At 45.2% G+C, this 21,760-nt stretch overlaps 1 protein-coding gene across 1 annotated transcript in view; it reads right to left on the bottom strand.

Moving 5' to 3' along the window:
• LOC126347401 (DNA damage-binding protein 1) overlaps positions 1–21,760 on the bottom strand; it is a 167,192-nt gene that overhangs the window by 107,426 nt on the left and 38,006 nt on the right. Inside the window, exons 2-4 of the mRNA XM_050002267.1 lie at positions 18,237–18,385; positions 3,692–3,954; positions 1,818–1,956 (exon numbers count right to left, since the gene is read on the bottom strand). Coding sequence (XP_049858224.1) covers positions 1,818–1,956; positions 3,692–3,954; positions 18,237–18,385 — 551 coding nt within the window. The remainder of the gene's footprint in view (positions 1–1,817; positions 1,957–3,691; positions 3,955–18,236; positions 18,386–21,760) is intronic.

The raw sequence follows: 21,760 nt of genomic DNA, 5'->3' as shown, positions 1-21,760 counted from the left end.
AATACCCACCACAAGATGGATGTACAGAGATTGGTAATTTTTAGTCCTACGTGCAGATTAAAAGGAGGGGTATACTACCCCATGCTGGCATGCATATCAACAGATTTAGCATGGCAGAGACACGATAGATATGGGTATGGCCACTAGTTTGCTGAACCAAGTAAATCCCAGGACAGCATTGGCAACTCTCACTGCAAGTACCAAATGGAGCTATTTGTACTGCAGCATTGGATCACTTATTTACCTACACCCTTATTCTACTTTCCAAGTTTGTTTCTGCTTTTTGATTTCACTGATTCTGGCATAAGATAATGGTATCTGATTAGGTTTTCTAACCAAGGGATGAGTTCATTTGCTGACGAGTTTACTGTCATGACAGTAATACATTAGGTTGCAGTGCTGCTGCTCTGAACATTCATTAAAAACTTAACGTATTACTATCACATCAGAAAGCAAATAATTAAGAGTCAGACACTACAATTATACAAAACACAAAGATACAGAAAACAGGTGGACATCACCCCACATTACTAATAATTAGCCTTGGTACAAACATGAGAGAAAAGGGTGGCAGTAACGTTGTCTATGATGAAACTGAATGGAATCACTAGAACAAGGTTGTGGGTGTTCTGGAGGAACTCATATTCAGTTCAGTATGGCATTAACCTAATTAACTGCCATTAATTACTGTAACTTCCATGCAGAGAACCACGAAAAAATTGAATAGAGAGATCATATCTTTCCCGCAGATGCTACTTGGGGAATGACTGTATGTAGAAGGACACAAATTCTACATTTAACTAATTGGTGTCAATGACGTGTTTCTGTAGAGCATATGAGTTTCCTTCAGACAAAGCACTAGAAATCAGAAAGTAACATGGAGATAAATTAATACAACAAATAATACGCTCTGTTTACAGTGAAGAACACACACTTTAGGAATGTGTGAAATTTATAGTGTGACATAATGTGCAATAAAAAAAGGGGTGAAAATCTTTTAAATTTTGGATTAGAAAATAATATATGTGAACTAAATCAACTACATTAGCCATCAGCATGACACGTAAAAAACAATAAACGAGTTAACTGAACAATCCAACTGTACCTAAACTACACGACAATTCTCAATACACACTGTAATTTCACGGAACTTTCATCTGACAAATTTGAGTACTACTAATACGTGCAGTAACTTCAAAACCCAGTCACTGAAAGAGGTTCACATATGAGGTTTATTACTTTATTCATTAGTAGTATGTTTTATTAGTTCAAAAAATTTGCATATATGCTCAATAAAACAACTCATTAAAAGCTTGGCAAGACATAGCATTCTTCTCATAAGTGATTTCCAGAAAAGTGGCATCTCTGAAAAATATCACCATTTCCAGTAACAGATTAATATTACTGCAAATATGTAGAATAAAATACAAAGTCACTTACTTTGCAACTAAGCTCTGAACAGAATACACTAGGAAGTAAGTGAAACATAAAGTAATCTCTGCCTGAAATTCAATAGTTCTGTATCACTCATTTGATTCTATATCCAAATCTTATATGTGACATTTACTACCACTCAAACTTCCTCTTACTTTGAGAAGGGCTAGAGGGCTTACCATACAACTGACTTCTGTGGCTAACAATATTCTTTACAACTGTGATAATGATCTTCCCTCTACAATACTGCTGGACTCATTTTGCTGTCTTAATCGTACCACTGGCATGGGACATCAGAATTCCATGCTAATTATGCTCATCTTCCTAATGTATTTCACACTTCACTACATTTTCTTAAAATATTAATTATTTTCATTACAAACCTTCACAAATTCCTTGTCCCTCAGTGATATTTCATGAGTTTTTACATGCCTTCCATTCATATCTTGATAAATCAGTATTATTGTAGGATTTGGACAACCATGGAGGAAATTAAGGTCTTGAACCTGTAGTTCTTCCATTCTACAGGGTAGAGAAAAAAACAAAGAATACAAGTGGGTAGTATAAATGTTTACATTTTATTCACATAGTAGAAATGAAAATCATGTTTTACCAAGAAGATATAATAATTAATTATAACTGCAATTTTTGTATTTACATGTGGGTAGATGTGATCCAGATATTTTGGCAAATCTTTGAGTTAATTAATGCAAAGAATAAAGGTAACCATACATTGAATATATGCAATGTTAAGTGTTCGGCAAGCACATAAACAAGACTAAGAAATAACTAGAAGTGGTTCATCGTATCGTCTACTGCTATGCACTGTGTGGTGGCTTACGAACTATGGGCTATGTAGAGCTCTTCATACCCTTTAATCAATGAGGTGCAATCTCAATCATCTTAAAACAAATAAAAGATATTGAAGTATCGTTAGCTCTCCGAAGAGTAAGAATTCTGTAAATATTGATATCATCACAAGATAGCTATTGTAAGGCTACCACAATGAAATAAGGAATGCTTCTAGAGAGAATTAAGTATGGCATAGACAACTTTACAAAACTAAAGATGAAACAAGTCCCACTATTGCACTATTCACTCCTGACCACATTTTGGAAAGTTCTTGGTAAGTCATTACACAAAAAGATTGTGGAGCAGCTCCTTCAAAGATAGGATGCAACAGGCAATTCTACATGTTCTGAAAGCAGTTCATGAGATGCAGTACTGCTGACTGGGGTACTCCAGCAAGGAGTTCCTCAGGTGTCTGTACTCTGGCCGTTGCTGTATTGTTAATGATCCATCTGTAGCAATAAGCAAAATATGAAACTTTAACTACGTTCCGTGGTGAGTAATGTGTCTATCGATGGCTTAAAACGTGATGACAATGACACACTCCAAGAAGTTATGGTGCTGTTCACTATAAACTCATTCCCAATGAAACTAGCTTAATTCAGTTCCACACAAACCAAAACAACCCAAAAGAAATTGATGTTATGCATAACAATTAACTAATAAAGCAAATAAACCTTGCAAAATGTTTGGGAGTTACCTTAGAGTGTAAACTGAATTGGGGACATCACATTCTCCAGACACGAAACACTGTCTTTAAATCAGCATATATTGGCTTTTTTCCATTCCACTAATGTGGTGAGATACAATGTTCTGTACACTGTGCCAATTTCAAGGGGTAGGGAAAGGTGGGGAAGGGGGGGGGAGAGGGGGGAAGCAGCAGTTTGAAATCACGACCACATCACAATACATATATTCTCTTGTAGGTTATGTTGTAAATAACTCCCCTGCCTATGAAAAATACAATAACATTGCCATAAGACTAGGCAAAAGACTGATCTCCACTGTGAGCTACTGAATCTGTTGTTAACACAGACATTGGTACAGTACACCAGTACCAAAGTTTTCAGTTCCCTACCAAGCAATATTAAATGCATGAGAGTGAATAATCCTGATTCAACAAACATACAGAAGTACTTTTTGTCCGTAAAACAGTGAAGAACAAAATTATCATTTAGATATTGAATTACTGGCACAGCATTCAAAATAGTAATTGTACATACCTTTAACTGTCGTGACGTGAATGATACAAGATGTCCTAAATTCTGTGTTCATTATTACTAACATTCTACTTCATATCTGTGTGGAGGAATTCCATTTACTAATGTGCATTTCCTAGGATTAAATGGTAATTTTACAATTGTTCCGCGGAACAAAAAATAAAATAAATAAGAACAAACAAATATACCTTATACTTGAGGCTTTCAGCTCACTGTTGTCTTTTTCAAGAGGTATTATTTTGAATAGGCCATCATAAAGACGAAGACCAATAACTCGGGCTTCTGGATCAATTACAGCTATTATTCCCGTCTCTGAAGGTTTTCCTATTCTGTCTGCTACATTACCATGAGCTTTAGTTATTATTTCCAGGTTGTCACCTTCTCCAACACATTCCAGTATCATTGCATTGTACCTTGCAGTTACAATGAACAGTAAGTCTTTAGTCTCATTCTGTAAATTTGAAAATGGCATAATTACTGTACAAATTTATATTAATAATTACATAAACATAAAACTACTACTTAGGAAGGCTATCCAGTAAGAATCATAAGAATCAATTTAATTTTACGCTGGTAGTGGTTGTGGTTGTAGTTGTAATTGTGGTTGTAGTAGTAGTAGTAGTAGTAGTAGTAGTGTCCAATGGAATGGGTAAAAGGAGTAAGGAGATATGGAGGACAAGGGAATGTTGGAAAGGAGGGATGCTTCTGGCAGGGTTGGTGGGTTGGTTTGTGGGATTAAAGGGACCAGACTGCTACAGTCATCGGTCCCTTTTTCCAAATATTAAAAACACCCACAGAGAATAAAAACGATCAACAGAATAGATGACAGACGACACAGAAAAAGAGAAACTCAGACAAAGGCCAGGCAAGACAAACTAAAATCACAAAGAGTGTAACAGTGGTTGGCCGACCATAGAAACAAAAAGGAAAAGCCAACCACTAAGAAACACATTAAAAAAAATCAGACTAAAATCGTAGGCCATAGGCCAGAATCAACACAAAAAGACACACACTTACATTAAGCGATAAAAGCCCCCTGCCCGAAAAAAACGCAAAACTAAGTCCGCTATGGCAGAGTCGTCAGTTTTAAGGGCAGGGAGCATATCAGGCAGCGCAAACGTCTGCCAGAGCACAGTTAAAAGGGCGCACTCCAACAGAATATGGACCACCGTCAAGGCCGCCCTGCAGCGACAAAGAGGTGGATCCTCATGACACAGTAAATAACCGTGTGTCAGTTGGGTGTGCCCAATGCAGAGCCGACAAAGGACGACTGAGTCCCTGCGGTTGGCTCGCATGGATGACCGCCACACAGTCGTCGTCTCCTTTATGGCACGGAGTTTATTGGGCGTGGTACGATTGCGCCATTCAGCATCCCAAAGCGCAAAAAGTTTTCGGCAGAGGACTGCTCGCGAATCAGTCTATGGGAGACCAATCTCCAGAGATGGTTTACTGGTGGCCTCTTTCGCCAGGCGGTCAACATTTTCATTGCCGTGTATCCCAACATGGCCCAGGGTCCAAACAAAGACCACAGAGCGGCCGCAAAGGCCAAGAGTATGCAGGGACTCCTGGATAGCCATCACCAGACAAGAACGAGGAAAACACTGGTCGAGAGCTTGTAAACTGCTCAGGGGATTGCTACAGATCACGAAGGACTCACCTGAGCAGGAGCAGATATACTCTAGGGTATGAAAGATGGCGACCAGCTCAGCAGTGTAAACGCTGCAGCCAGCTGGCAATGAACGTTGTTCGGAATGGTCCCCTAGAGTTAGTGCATAACCGACACGACCAGCAACAAACGAGCCATCAGTGTAAACAATGCTAGAGCCCTGATACGTTGCGAGGATGGAAAGAAAGCGGCGGCGGATGGCCTCTGGAGGGACTGAGTCCTTCGGGCCCTGTGCCAATTCCAGCTGAAGGCGAGGGCGAGGCACACACCACGGGAGTGCACGCAGAAGTGCCCGGAAAGGAGGCGGAAAAGGTAAAGCCCCAAGCCTGGAGAGAAGCTCTCTGACGTGGACCGCGATCGTACATCCACCCCTGGGCCGGCGTTCTGGAAGATGGATGTGCGACTGTGGGAATAGTAGCCGATAGTTAGGATGCCCAGGCAAGCTGAAAACATGGGCAGCATAAGCGGCCAGCAAACGTTGGTGCCGTAACCGCAGTGGAGGTTCACCTGCCTCCACAAGTATGCTGTCCACAGGGCTGGTCCGGAAGGCACCAGTGGCAAGTCATATTCCGCTGTGTACGATTGGTTCCAGCACCCGCAATGCAGATGGGGATGCTGAGCCATAAGCCAGGCTCCCATAATCCAGACGAGACTGGATTAATGTCTGGTAGAGACTTAACAGGGTAGATTGGTCGGCGCCCCAGCTGGTGTGGCTCAAGCATCGCGGAGCATTTAGATGCCGCCAACATGTCTGTTGAAGCTGCCGAATATGAGGCAGCCACGTCAACCGGGCATCAAAAACTACACCCAAAAACCTATGTGACTCTACTACAGTAAGAACTTCACCGTCAAGATAAAGCCGCGGCTCCGGGTGAACAGTGCGTCGCCGGCAGAAATGCATATCGCAGGTCTTGGCTGATGAAACCTGGAACCCTTGAGCTACGGCCCAAGACTGCGCCTTACGGATAGTGCCCTGTAGCTGACGTTCAGCAGTTGCAATGCCAATAGAGCTATAGTAAAGGCAGAAGTCGTCAGCATACAGGGAAGCGGAGACAGGATTTCCCACTGCTGCAGTGAGCCCATTTATTGCGATTAAAAGCAGGCAGACACTGAGGACAGATCCCTGTGGCACACTGTTCTCCTGGACTCGGAAAGAACTATGGGAGGCATGCGGAAGGTACGATACCACAGAAAATTTTGAATAAAGATCGGCAGAGGGCCCCGGAGACTCCATCCATGAAGCGCAGAAAGGATGTGATGACGCCATTTTGTATCGTACGCCTTCCGCATGTCGAAAAAGACAGCGACCAGGTGATGCCGGCGGTCAAAGGCAGTACGGATGGCCAACTCCAGGCTCACCAGATTGTCAGCGGTGGAGCGGCCTTTACGGAACCCACCCAGAGACGGAGCCAGAAGGCCCCAGACTCCAGTACCTCCAAAGGGTTCTTGCCTGGTTTCAGAATGGGGATAACAATACTTTCCCGCCATTGTGACGGAAACTCACCCTCGACCCAAATACGGTTGTAAAGGTCGAGGAACCGTCGCTGGCAGTCCACTGAAAGGTGTTTCAGCATCTGACAGTTGACGCGATCTGGCCCAGGAGCAGTATCAGGACAAGTGGAAAGGGCATTGTGAAAATCCCACTCACTGAATGGAACATTGTAGGATTCAGGATGGTGGGTCCGAAAAGAAAAGCGCTGACGTTCCATCCCCTCTTTAGTGGAGCGGAAGGCCAGTGGGTAATTGGAAGAAGCAGAACTCAGAGCAAAATGCTCTGCCAAGCTGTTGGCAATGTCATCGGAGTCTGTACAAACTGCTCCACTCAGTGAGAGCGCAGGGACGCTGACAGGGGTCTGATAGCCATAGGTCCGGATCTTGGCCCAGACCTGCGATGGAGAGACATGGAGGCCAATAGTGCACACATACCGCTCCCAGCACTCCTGCTTGCTTTGGCGGATGAGGCAGTGGGCCGGCGCATAGAGCCGTTTGAAAGTGATGAGGTGTTCAGTGGAGGGATATTGCTTGTGACGCTGTAGTGCCCGCCGGCGATCTTTAATCACCTCAGCGACCTCAGGCGACCACCAAGGCACAGTCCTCCGCTGAGGGGACCCAGAAGAACGGGAAATGGAAGATTCTGCAGCAGTAACGATACCGGTGGTGACCGAGTGAACCACCGCATCAATGGCATCATGAGAGAGAGAGGCTCAATAGTGGCAATGGAGGAGAACAAGTCCCAGTTAGCCTTATTCATAGCCCATCTGCTAAGGCGTCCAGAAGAAGAAAGATCGGAAAGTGGTCACTACCACACAGGTCGTCATGCACACTCCATTGGACAGAAGGTAAGAGGCTACGGCTGCAAATTGAAAGGTCGATGGCGAAGTACGTGCCATGTGCCACACTGAAGTGTGTGACGGCACCATCATTTAAAATGGAAAGATCGAGCTGTGCCAATAAATGCTCAATGGTGACGCCTCGACCTGTTGCTCCTGACCCACCCCACAGAGGGTTATGGGCGTTGAAGTCGCCCAGTAACAAGAATGGTGGCGGCAATTGGGTTATCAGCGCAGCCAGGACATGCTGCGCGACATCACCATCCAGTGGAAGGTAAAGACTGCAGACGGTAACAGCCTGTGGCGTCCACACCCAAACAGCGACAGCCTCTAAAGGTGTTCATAGAGGGACAGACTCGCTCTGCAGAGAGTGAAGGACATACATGCAGACGCCACCAGAAACCCTTTCATAAGCTGCCCGGTTCTTATAATAATAACCATGATAGCCACAGAGGGCGGGGGTTCGCATTGCTGGAAACCAAGTTTCCTGAAGAGCAATGCAGAAGAAAGGGTGAAGGCTGATAAGTTGTTGGAGCTCAGCTAGATGGTGGAAGAAACCCCTGCAGTTCCACTGGAGGATGATATTGTCCATGTCAGAAATGCATGACGGGACTGGGAAGGCAGATTACGCCGCTGGGTCACCTGCTGCCTCCGGTGGAGCACTTGTGCAAGTGCTATCCATTGTGTCTGAGGGACCAGTGAGATCGGGCTCCTCAGCAGACGCAAGAATCTCCACCTCATCCTCAGACACAGAGCTTGTAGGTAGCGGTGGAGTAGGTGCCACCGCAGGTGCCTTGGATTTACGGGTCTTCAATGTCGCTTTCTCTCACTGTTCCTTCGGTTGCCGTCCCTGGGAGGGCTTATTGGAGTCAGTCTCTGGGACCGAAGACGAGCTCGAAGTTCGACGACCAGCGACCTGTGGCTTATTCAGCCACTGGTGGGTGTCTGCTGTGCCACTGGTAGGAACCTGGGAAGGGAGGGACCCAAGGGATCCCTTTCGAGCGAGAGAAGCCGAAGAAGACTGACGTTTCTCCAGCTTCGAAATGGTTGGGGAGGTGGGGAGGGGGGGGGGGGGGGGGTGTTGCTCCTGAAGTAGATGGAGCAGGAGCAACAGGGAGTGAAGTGCCCCCCACAATCAAGGGGGACAGTGGATGCTGACTGATCTTAGAGCCAACCGTATGTGATGACGGGAGAACTGTTGATGCAGCAGCGGCGTAAGTCGACGTCATTGCCACAGGATGGAGCCTCTCTTATTTCCATTTAGCCTCTGTGTAGGTCAGGCAGTCCAGGGTTTTATATTCCATTATCTTCCTTTCTTTCTGGAATATCTTGCAGTCTGGTGAGCAGGGGGATTGGTGTTCTCCACAGTTAACACAGATAGGAGGCGGAGCACATGGAGCATTTGGATGAGAAGGACGTCCACAATTGCGACACGTGATGCCGGAAGTACAGCAAGATGTCATGTGCCCGAACTTCCAGCATTTAAAACAACGCTTCGGAGGAGGGATATATGGTTTCACATCACAACGGTAAACCATTACCTTAACCTTTTCGGGTAAGACATCACCCTCGAAGGCCAAGATGAAGGCACCGGTGGCTAACTGATTATCCCTCGGACCCCAATGGACGCGCCGGACTAAGTGAACACCTCGTCGTTCTAGGTTGGCGTGTAGTTTGTCGGCAGACTACAGAAGAAGATCCCTGTGGAATATAATACCTTGGACCATGTTTAAACTCTTGTGGGGAGTGATGGTGACGGAAACATCACCCAACTTGTCACAAGTGAGCAACCTCCGTGACTGCGCAGAGGATGCTGTTTTGATGAGAACCGACCCAGAGCGCATTTTGGACAAGCCCTCCACCTCCTTGAACTTGTCCTCTAAATTCTCCACAAAAAACTGCGGCTTGGTCGACATAAATGATTCCCCATCAACTCGTGTACACACAAGGTACCGAGGTAAATAATCTCCACTGCTTCTTTAGCCAGATGTTCCTCCCATGGAGTGGCCAGGGAGGGAAATGATCTCTGATCAAATTTCTTTCCATTGAGGTTAGACCTCGATCGCTTAGAGACTGTTTGTGGAGGCCCACCAGCGAGAGATGATGTAGCACGCTTCATTGCGGGTCATCCGCCCTGATGCCACCCACTCCGACCAGGGGCCCTCCCCATGGGCACCACCCAGCCACAGCAAAGACCACCTGGCTGGGAGTCCCGATGCCCCAGAGGGCTGGGAGTCCCGATGCCCCAGAGGGATAAGCATCTATTCCTCGTCATACATGGGGAGGTAGCAGCTCAGGCATCAGCAGTGCGATCCCTGTGTAGTCAGGGGGCTACCACCAAGAGGGTACATGACGACCCAACCACAACGGACTGGCTACCGTGCTGGATGTCGGGTGTCAAATATCCATATGAGTCATGAGGGCAAAGTTGGAAGTGCATAAAGGGGGGCATGTATGCTACCCGGAACACACCGCATCTGATGTGGCCGGAAGCTCGGTGTAAGGCCAACTCCATGACAATATCAGGTGTGCCAGATCTTAGGGCAAGATGGATATAGAATGCACCATGTAAGGTGTCCTTCCCCAAATGGTACGCACTAATAGAAAATTTGGAAAGGTAGTGGTCAAACCCATTAGGGGACCATCACATTAAGGCCGAAACGTTGGAGACTCCTTTTAGTCGCCACTTACGACAGGCAGGAATACCACGGGCCTATTCTTACCCCTGCACCTGCAGGGGGGGGGGGGGGGGGGGGGGCTGCTGGCAGGGAGGGAAAGGAAGCAAGAAATTTGGAATGGCACACAATGAAGTAGAAGAGTGGGTTTGGGGAAAGGTGGAGAGGGGTGAGGTGAGAAGGAACTGAGGAAACGGGGAGATGGAGAGACTGTGAAGAGAGAAGTGGAATGGAGACTACTGCAGTAAAGTGGGAGGCAGAGCAACAGAGGAGGGTGTAGGACAGGGCCTGCTGGAGATTGAAGCCAGGAGAATTGCCGAACACCATTTTAGTATAAAATGGATGGCAGATATCGAAGTGGAGGTGCTGTTGACATTTGATGGGCTTTATACAGATAGACATTTTAGGGAGCCATCAGGAAAGTCAAGAATAACGTCCCGGAAGATGACAACCAAGGAAGGGTGGAGGGGGGACAAAACAAACAGCAAAGTCATCAGTGCCTTGATCCAAGAGTGGTGCATTTGAAAGCATTGATGCCCATCGGTAACGTTTTCTGACCAAGTTGGGAAATTCACCAAAGTAAACACGAGAAGGCTGAAAATGTAATGGACATCTTTTGCACTGTCAAAAATAAAAGCAAACTGAAAGAAATAGGGTGTACCCAGGGCTCAGCATGCAACAGGAAATGTCCCACCCACAGCTGCCCCACCCCTGATCCATCACAGTCAAGCGCGCCCACTTTTCAACAAAGAGCAACACCCAGAATAGAAAACTGGGTGCAGCAGAAAGGTGGCAAACTGATACTGAAACGAATTACAACAGAGAAAAAGAGGAATGAAAGAGTAACCTGGCCAAGGAGATAGGGTCGTGGAACCCCCAGACTGAGCATACAATCAGACACTCCAACCCCAAACAACCCCGAAACATTATAACCAAGAATTAAAATTTCTTTCCTGGAGAAAACTGGGAACCAGATCATCAACTTGTGAATTGTCCACAAACATTAGAAGCAATGATTCCAGAAGGTCATACTTAGCATGGAGGACTAAAAAAAGGGGGCACTGCATCAAGATATGAGACACTGACTGTAAGGCTGCATAACCACAACAATGGGATGGCTTGTTACACTACTGTCCTGTCATGTGGCGAGAGACGGCGGACTAAGGAGGGGGAAGAGAGTGGAGCGGAAGGGGGCGGAGACAGGGGGAGGGGGAGGGGGCGGAGACAGGGGAGGGGGAGGGGGCGGAGACAGGGGGAGGGGGAGGGGGAGGGGGGTGTGAGGAGCAGGAGACGGGGGTAGTGAGGAGGGGGCGTAAGGTTGAGGCGGGGGGAGAGGGCGGAGATTGGGGGCGGAGGGGGGAGAGCAGAGGTTGGGAGAGAGTGGTGGCGGGGGGCGCACAGAGACGCGGTGGCGGGGGCAAGAGAGGGGGGGAGGGGGGAGCACGGACGCGGTGGCGGGGAGTGGGAATGCGTTCACAGGGGGAGGGGCGAAGACGCGGTGGCGGGGTGGGGAGGAGTGGAGACGCGGGTGGCGGGGTGGGGGAGCTAAAAGTGGGCAGTCCAGCAAAATGTTGATGACTATCACATGTGAGCCACAGTGACACCGAAGTGGGTCCTCGCAACTGAGGAGGTAGCCATGTACTAGCCATATATGGCCAATGGGGAGCCGGCAGAAAACCAGAAAACCACAGAGTCCCTTCGAGAAGCCCACATGGAGGACTTCCACACATTAGTAGTCTCTTTAATGTTTGTGGTGCACACTGGGATTATGCCATTCCGTCTGCCAAAGCTGAAAAACCTTGTGGCGTAATCAAGATCACAGGTCAGTTATGGGGATGCCGATGTCCACAAGCAGTTTCCTTGTAACCTGTTTGGCCCGCCTGTTGGCAAGTTCGTTTCCTGGGATTCCGACATAGCCTGGCATCCACACAAACACCACAGAATGAGTGGACCACTCCAGGGAATATACGGACTCCTGGATTGTTGTTAGGAAAGCATCGTGGTGGTAGCACTGGTTGATAGCTTGTAGGCTGTTCAAGGAGTCAGTACAGAGAAGAAATGACTTGCGAGAGCACGAGCGGATGCGCTGAACAGCACAAGAAATGGCCGCCAGCTCTTCAGTGAAAACACTGCAGCCATCTGGCAAGGAGAGCAGTTCAATATGTTGCTACATGAACATATGCAAAGGCAACGTGACCATCAGCCATCCATCGAGATGTCAGTGTAAACCACTTCATGATCCCAATAGATGTCAAGAGTCGAGAGGAAGTGACAACAGAGAGCTACCAGGTTACCTGAGTCCTTAGGACCAAGTGAGGTCCAGGCGAAGCTTTGGCCTAGGTGTACACCGTGGAGGTGTATGTGAATGGACCTTGAGTATAGGTGGTAATGGCAAGGACTCCACCTCACATAGAAGAGATCAGGTGCAAACTGCAATCTTAAGCCCTGACCTGGCCCGCCGATGCGGGAGATGAACCGCCATGGTTGGGAAAATGAGACAGTAATTCGGATGCTCAGGAGAACTACGAATATGTGCAATGTAACTGGTGAGCAGTTGTGCACGCCTAACCTTCAATGCAGGGACTCCGGCCTCCACCAGGAAGCTGCTCACCAGACTCTTCCTAAAAGCTTCTGCTGCCATTCAAATGCCAATGTGATGCAATGGGTCAAGTAAACACAAAGCCAAGGGTGCCGCCAAACCATAAACCACACTCCCACAGTCAAAGTGGGGTGGAACAAGGGCTCTGTACAGCTGCAGCAGCGTAGAGTGATCTGCACCACAGCTCGTGTTACTCAGGCAGCAAAGGTCATTGAGGTGCTGCGAGCATTTCTGCTTCAGCTGATGAAGATAAAGAATCCGTGTCAAAAACCAGTCATAAGAATCGATATGTCTCTACTACAGTGAGTGGATTGTCATTAAGGTAAAGTTCTGGCTCCGGCAGAATTGCATAACATACAACTTCACAGCTGAAAACTGGATTCCTTGGGCTGGAGCCCATGACTGTGCCTTGTGGATGGCTCCCTGTACGTGCCACTCAGCAACATCGGTACTGGAGGAGCAGCATGAAATGCAGAAATCGTCTGCATACAGAGAAGGTGAGAGGGATGGCCCGACAGCTGCTGCTAGACCGTCAATGGCCACTAAAAATAGAGATACACTCAATACAGAGCCCAGCGGGACCCAATTTTCCTGGATATGGGGGGGGAACTTTGGGAGGCACCAACTTGGACACAAAGTACGGAAGCAAGGATACGATGTAGCCCTGTACGTGCCACTCAGCAACATCGGTACTGGAGGAGCAGCATGAAATGCAGAAATCGTCTGCATACAGAGAAGGTGAGAGGGATGGCCCGACAGCTGCTGCTAGACCGTCAAATGGCCACTAAAAATAGAGATACACTCAATACAGAGCCCAGCGGGACCCAATTTTCCTGGATATGGGGGGGGAACTTTGGGAGGCACCAACTTGGACACAAAGTACGGAAGCAAGGATACGATGTAGCCAGGTTGTATTGTAAGCTTTTTGTAAATAAAAAAAGATGGCTACCAAGTGTTGGTGTCTGGGAAAGGCTGTTTGAATGGCAGACTTGAGGGAAACTAGATTATCAGTGGTACAGCGACCCTGGCGAAAACCACCCTAGCATGGAGCCAGTAGGCCACATGATTCCAGGACCCAACACAACCGCCTACTTACCACACGTTCTAACAGCTTAAAAAGAATGTTGGTGATGGGCCGATAACTATCCACATCAAGCGGGCATTTGCCAGGTTTGAGCACTGGAATGATGGTGCTCTCTTACCACTGTGATGGAGAGATGCCATCGCACCAGATCTGGTTGAAGATGACAAGGAGATGTAGTTTGTAGTCAGACGAGAGATGTTTGATCATCTGACTGTGGATCCAATCTGGCCCAGGTGCTGTATCGGGTCAATGTGCAAGGACACTGAGGAGCTCCCACTCTGTAAATGGAGCATTATAGAGTACACTGTGATGTACAGTAAACAAGAGGGCTTTCCTTTAAATCTGTCGTTTGAGGGAGTAAAATGCTGGGCGATAATTCTCCAATGCAGATGCTTGAGCATAGTGCTCAGCAATTGTGTTTGCATCAGTAAATAACACATCATTGATGTTAATGACAGTGACGCCTGTCGGGGTCTGGTACTCGCAAACACATCTGATCTTTGTCCAGACTTGGGAAGGTGATGTATGGCACCGAATGGTCAAGACGTACCTCTCCCAACATTTCTGTTTCTGTCTTTTTATAAGCTGACAAATGCGGGCATGGAGCCATTTAAAAGCTATTACATGTTCTAGGAAAGGGTACTTTTTACGTTGCTGTAGAGCTCGCTAATGCTATTTGATGGCCTTAGTGATTTCCAGTGACCACCACGGTACTGACTTTAGCCGGGGCACCATAAAGAACAAGGGATCATGTTTGCCTCTGCAGAAATGATTGTTCTAGTGACCCACTCAACTACAATATCGATGGTACCGTTTGGGAGGGATACTAAGGTGACAGCAAAGGTGAAAGCTTCGCAGTCTGCGTTGTTTAAAGCCCATCTTGGTAGGCGTCTGGGGGAATTGTGCTGGGGGAGTGACAAGAAGATGGGAAAGTGGTCACTGCCACAAGTCATTGTGGGCTCTACAGTGGACAGATGGGAGAAGTCCTGGGCTGCAGAGGGCTAAATTGATGGCCGAGTAAGTGCCATGAGCCACACTGAAATGTGTGGGGGCTTCAGTATTTCAGAGGCAGAGGTCGAGGTCGAGTTGAGACAGGAAAGTTTCGACATCTCTACCTTGGGCAGTAAGCATGGTGGCACCCCACAAGGAGTTATGGGGTTAAACTCTCCCAAAAGTAGGGAAGGATTAGGGAGTTGATCAATCAGTGCAGCTAATACATTCAGGGGTATTGCATCACCTGGAGGAAGATACACGTTGCAGACATACTGAGTTCAGGACATAGACACAAACTCTGCCTGACACACTATTATAGTTGCTACAGCTCTTGTAGCTGGAGCCAGTCTCTGGTAGCTGGAGCCAGACTGCAAGCAGCAGGGCATTATGGGAGAGGAAACTGGGTGGAAGTAAGGAGGAGGATGGAGCGGGGAGAGGGAGGAATAGCAGGAGAGGGGTGGGGGAAAGTAAGGTGCTGCTGGGAGCGTGCAGGGATGAGGTTGGGAGGGGGGGCAGTTAGGTGCAGTCAGGAGGTTAGACAGAGTGCAGGGGAGAAATGAGAGGTTAGCGGAAAAGGAGAGATAGAAAAAGACTGGGAGCGTTGGTGGAATTGATTCGTGAGGGGAGTGCTCCTCTGTGGGCAGACATTGAGGCTTTAAGAGGTGTGGTGTAACTGGAAAGATAAGGCACAGGAAATCTGTTTTTGTACAAGTTTGGGAGAGTAATTACAATATGTAAACCTAACCTTCTACCTAAATGATACCAACTATTTCCTCCACTGACTCTCCACAGATCCTGTCCCCTTACCACACGGTGCCCTGCTTGTCACTACTGATGACACCTCACTTTAGACTAACATCCCTAATGTTCATGGCCATACTGCTATTGAATACTATCTTTCCTAATGTCCCATGGATTTCAAACCAACCACCTCCGTACTAGTCGCCATGATGATCTAAATACTCACCCACAATTATTTCTTCTTTGAAGGCATAACCTACAAACAAATCCGGTGTACGGCTATGGACACCCATATGGCACCACCCAATGCCAAGATATTTACAGGTCATCCACACGAATCTTTCCTAAACACCCTGAATCCCAAACCCCTCACTTGCTTCAGATTCACTGATGATATCTTTGTGATCTGTATCAAGGGTTAGAATTCCTCCAGAATCTCGACGTCTTCTCCCCAATCCAATTCATCTAATCCTACTCAACCCATCATCAAGCCATCTTTCTCGATGTTAACCTCGGCCTCAAAGGTGGCTATATCAGTGCCTCTGTCCATATCAAACATACAAAATACCAGTGATACCTCCACTTAGACAGTTTCCACCCGTTCCACACCAAGAAGTCCTTTCCATACAGCCTAGCCACCATGGCCATTGCATCTTTAGGGATTAGTGGTTACTCTTGAAATATACTGAGGTTTCAGTGAAGCCTTTACAGATTATAACTACCTTCCCAATGTTGTACAACAACACATCTCCCATGCCTTATCTTTCCAGTCACGCAGCACCTCCCAAAACACCACTGTCTGGCCACAGAGTAGCTCTCCTCTCATGACTCCGTACCACCCAGGACTGGAGCAACTAAATTACATTCTTTGTTGGGGTTTTGACTACCTCTCGTTGTGCCCCGAAATGAGAAATGTCCTACCCACTATCTTTCCTCCTCCCCCCGCAGTGGCATTCCCTGCCCCCCTGCCCACAAAATCTAAATAAAATCCTCAAACCCCTTGCCTAAGGACTCATATTCCTGTCCCACACATCCTCCCACCACCTACTACAGTACTGTCAAAAATACAACCTATCATATCAAAGGCATGGCTACCTGTGAAACCAGTCATGTGATTATAAGCTAAGTGTGCAACCACTGTACTGTGTGAGCATGACAATGGACAAGCTGTCTGTCCACATGAATGGCCACGACAAACTGTGGCCAAGAAACAACTGGACCACCCTATTGCCGAGCATGCCGCCCAACATTGAATCCTTCACTGCCTGAGCCATATGTATCCTTCCTACCAACAAGAGCTTTTCTGAACTGCGCAGATGGGAACTCTCCCAGCAATATATACTACATTTCCTTAACCCTCCAGGTCTCAACCTTTGTCAGTCATTGTCACTACCCATCTAGCCCCTTCCCTGTTCCCATTCCAGCGCTACACAGTCCTCTATTCCACCAAGCTCTCCCAGTCTTTTTACTTCTCTCCATTTCTTCTACTCCCCCCTGCCCCCTCTTCCTCACCCTTCATCCAACCTCCTGACTGCACCTAGCTGCCCCACTCTCCTCCGCATCCCTGCACGCTCCCAGCAGCACTTTACCATCCTTCACCCCTAGCCTGCTATACCTCCACCTCCCCATTCCAGCCTCCTCTTTACCCTTAGGTGGCTGCCTCTCCCATAATGCCATGCTGCTCGCACTCTAGCTCCAGCTGCCAGAGAATGTGGTCATTTGTGTCCGAGTTGTGTTTGTGTGAATATATACGTGTGTGTATGTCGTCTAATTCTGACAAAGGTATTGTTGGCCGAAAGCGATTCTACGACAGTCTTTTTGTTGTGCCTTTCTGTGATTCAGCATCTATATGGTGAACAGCAATTCCAAGAACCAGTGAGGACAGCACTGGGTGCTGGATTTCCTGTCCGGCCTATTCCCACTCACACAGATGATGTCCTATGAGAATCATACATTTCTCATTTCAAGAACTACGTGACTTTCATATTTTTCAATGTAATAATGTCTTAATTATGAACAAGAGACAACAATCCCAAATCTTAAGTGGAATGACTATTTGCATAGAGATCTTCAAATGCGTTCAGTATGATAAAATCATAATACGATATAATGTAAAAAGGACTGGTGTACACTGTTGACCAGAGTAATACACACAGCACACAACTGATTATTTCAAAATATATAAATTTATTTTGGAAACACTGTTTGTGGTACCCAGTTAATACGAGGGAATATTCAATAAAAGAAGGCATGGTCTGCTTAAACAAAAAAGTGATACATCAAATGCTATAATCTAGGATACACTTATTACATCACACATGACCTCTTTATTTTTTTGCCATGTGAATGTCCCATACTTAAATGAACATGAACAACAGTTTTACAATACCCATCAATAATAACACCAACACCACTCAAGGACTTGTCTGCTATCCAAAGCTCGGACTTTTCTGGCAAGCAGTTCACTTTATACTCCCAAGTCATCAGACCCACAAAACAAAACTGTATTTGACTATGGTAGTGAGTCATTCATATAAGAAATATATCAATATGAAGCATGAATAAATTTGTTCCATATTAAAACAACATCTTTAACATTCCATATAAATGAAATCAGAACATATACAGAAACATTTCCTACATACCGGTGCTCGAAAGAATTTCATTACTGCTACTTTTCCATATAATCCAACTTCCTTCAAGGGTCTTAATCCCTCTGGTGTAACTAAATATATCTCCAATCTTGTGTTTTTAGCTAAAATTAAATTTAAGTCACTTGGTGATGTAAAGTTACCTGCAAAAGGAAACAGCCCAGTAACAGTATTCAAGTGATGATAATTCTACTTATTAATATTTTTACAATGAAAATTAGAAGCCAAAAGATTCCAAAATACAAGCACTAATAAAAGTCTTTGTTTATGATACATAAATGTTACCTGAAAGGTAAATGCTAATACTATAGACTTAACATTGTTTCATCTTTCAATTGTGATAAAGACAATGAAAAGTTTCCTGTACAATAATATAACAGTGTGAAAGACTGGTCATGGTAGAGAGAAGAGGAAAGACCAGGTTAGTTCAGTTAGTTGCATATATATTCTGTTGTTGTTGTTGTTGTTGTGGTCTTCAGTCCAGAGACAGGTTTGACGCAGCTCTCCATGCTACTCTATCCTGTGCCAGCTTCTTCATCTCCCAGTACCTACTGCAACCTACATCCTTCTGAATCTGCTTGGTGTATTCATCCCTTGGTCTCCCTCTACGATTTTTACCCTCCAATACTAAATTGGTGATCCCTCAATGTCTCAGAACATGTCCTACCAACTGACCCCATCTTCTAGTCAAGTTGTGCCACAAACTTCTCTTCTCCCCAATCCTATGCAACACCTCCTCATTAGGTAGGTGATCTACCCATCTAATCTTCAGCATTCTTCTGTAGCACCACATTTCGAAAGCTTCTATTCTCTTCTTGTCTAAACTATTTATCGTCCACTTTCAATTCAATACATGGCTACACTCCATACAAATACTTTTAAAAATGACTTCCTGACTCTTAAATCTATACTCGATGTTAACAAATTTCTCTTCTTCAGAAACGCTTTCTTTCCCATTGCCAGTCTACATTTTATATCCTCTCTACTTCGACCATCATCAGTTATTTTGCTCCCCAAATAGCAAAACTCCTTTACTACTTTAAGTGTCTCATCTCCTAATCTTATACCCTCAGCATCTCCCGACTTAATTAGACTACATTCCATTATCCTCGTTTTGCTTTTGTTGATGTTCATCTTATATCCTCCCTTCAAGACACTATCAATTCCATTCAACTGCTCTTCCAAGTCCTTTGCTGTCTCTGACAGAATTACAATGTCATCAGCGAACCTCAAAGTTTTTATTTCTTCTCCATGGATTTTAATACCTACTCCGAATTTTTCTTTTGTTTCCTACACTGCTTGCTCAATATACAGATTGAATAACATTGGGGAGAGGCTACAACCCTGCCTCACTTCCTTCCCAACCACTGCTTCCCTTTCATGTCCCTCAACTCTTATAAATGCCGTTTGGTTTCTATACAAATTGTAAATAGCCTTCCTCTCCCTATATTTTACCCCTGCCACCTTCAGAATTTGAAAGAGAGTATTCCAGTCAACATTGTCAAAAGCTTTCTCTTAGTCTACAAATGCTAGAAGCGTAGGCTTCCTTTTCCTTAATCTAGCTTCTAAGATAAGTCGTGGGATCAGTATTGCCTCACATGTTCCAATATTTCTACGGAATCCAAATTGATCTTCCCCGAGGTCGGCTTCTACTAGTTTTTCCATTTGTCTGTAAAGAATTCGCATTAGTATTTTGCAGCCATTACTTGTAAACTGAGAGTTCGATATATATTCTATGGATTATATTTGTGAGTTCTTGTTGTGTCAAATGACTGGTTGACTGAAAACACTGTCACACTTCTCAGCTACAAACAGACAAATTATATTTTTGTAATGTATCATATTTACACTAAAATTCACTCACTGTGTTCATTTATTAACTAAAAAATGCAGATATGAGCAATGAAACCTGGGTATCTCATGATGCATCTGAAAATAAATGACAGTAAATTGTATAGCACCACATTATCACTACCAAAGGAAAAATCGAATTTAGAACTACACGTATTAGCATCTTGACAACCATGTATCGTGTACCATCAAACTTTTGCTGAAAGGGCACACACTGAATGTTGATGGCTGAGGTAAGGCATTAAACATGTATGTTATATAGTTCAAAACAAGCGTGATGTAAGAACAAACAGTAAAACCAGGTCCCCTTACTGAGAAGGAAGGTAATGAAATAATTGAGAAATTCAATAACTGGTTCAAAGTAAATGGATTGTTTTTACAAGAATCAATATCTACAAGGTGGTTATAACTAAAGTTTTCCTATTGAACATGTTATAACATGGAAACTATTACCGTACGAGTGCCAAACTTGGTAGCATTAATGTCCAGAGTATGGGGTACATCATTCCTGTATGTCACAGCAAGACCGTCCAGTTGCAACTATGGCCACCTGGTGCTGTGATCAGTCATTGTGATTCATAGCCTCACACACCTGACCAGTCGCAGTGCACTTATTGAAGTGTCAACATGAGCTTTAACAAAAAGGAGCAGGGCATTATTGGTGAAGCTTTATTATCAAAACAACAGTAATGCTGCAGCTGTACTTCGAGAATATTGCTGACTGAAAGGATTACAGAGAGTCCTCTTTCTCCACCTGCTGTGCGAAGCATGATGAAGAAGGTTGAATCAATTGGAGGACTAGGCATTGCCCTGGGAAGAGGCTGATGACCAGCTGCACAACAAATGGTTGCTGAAATAGCAGTTGCTATGGCAGACAACGCTGTGTGCAATTCCTGCTTGTCAGGCAGTGTGTGTGCTGTGTCCAAACAGGTGAATATATCACATAAAGAGAGGTAGCCAGCATACCTATGGGCATTCTGTTGTGCAGAATGCAGTCCTGCATTTTCAGACTCTCCTGGGCACTGATGGGCACCATATTGAGCCCTTTTGTAGCAGAAATGGTACTGGTATGTAATGGTACGAGGCACTGTAGCAGCACATTAAAAGTGTTTCAGTTGAACTGAATCTGCATTATTTCTCTTCCCCATGTCCTTGACATTAATGCTACCATGTTTAGCACTCATATTGTAATTAGTTTCTGTGTTATAACATGTTAAATAAGGAAAGTTTAATTACAACCACCTGGTACTATTCAGCACTTCTCATAGAACTCCCAAGCTGTAAAGAAAAAGGCTAGCCAATCTATGAAACACGAGAAGTAGAAAGTTCTTGAGAGTACAGATTGATTACAACTTGATAGGAAAACCAATTATCTCCAATTAATGAGGTACCTTAGTTCTCTGTTTTCAATTTGCACAGTTACTGCTATAAGTGATTTAAAGTGAAGGAACTATTTCATTTTGAATATTACCATTCAGTAATAAGTAACCATCATTTTTTGGAAGATACAACATACAGGAACAGTATTTTCAGAATAAAGAAGCTTGTTGTAAGAATTACACCTTATGTTGATTGGAGTGTGAGTGGAGGGATAAAGAAAAAGAAAATGAACTCATTAGCTTCTTCACAAATTATTCCTTCTGTGTAACAAATTCATTCATTACCTA

The sequence above is a fragment of the Schistocerca gregaria genome, chromosome 1 (genome assembly GCF_023897955.1).
Source record: "Schistocerca gregaria isolate iqSchGreg1 chromosome 1, iqSchGreg1.2, whole genome shotgun sequence".
NCBI classification, from domain to species: domain Eukaryota; kingdom Metazoa; phylum Arthropoda; class Insecta; order Orthoptera; family Acrididae; genus Schistocerca; species Schistocerca gregaria.
Note: the sequence above shows the minus strand (reverse complement) of the source record. Positions and strands in the feature narration are given on the sequence as shown.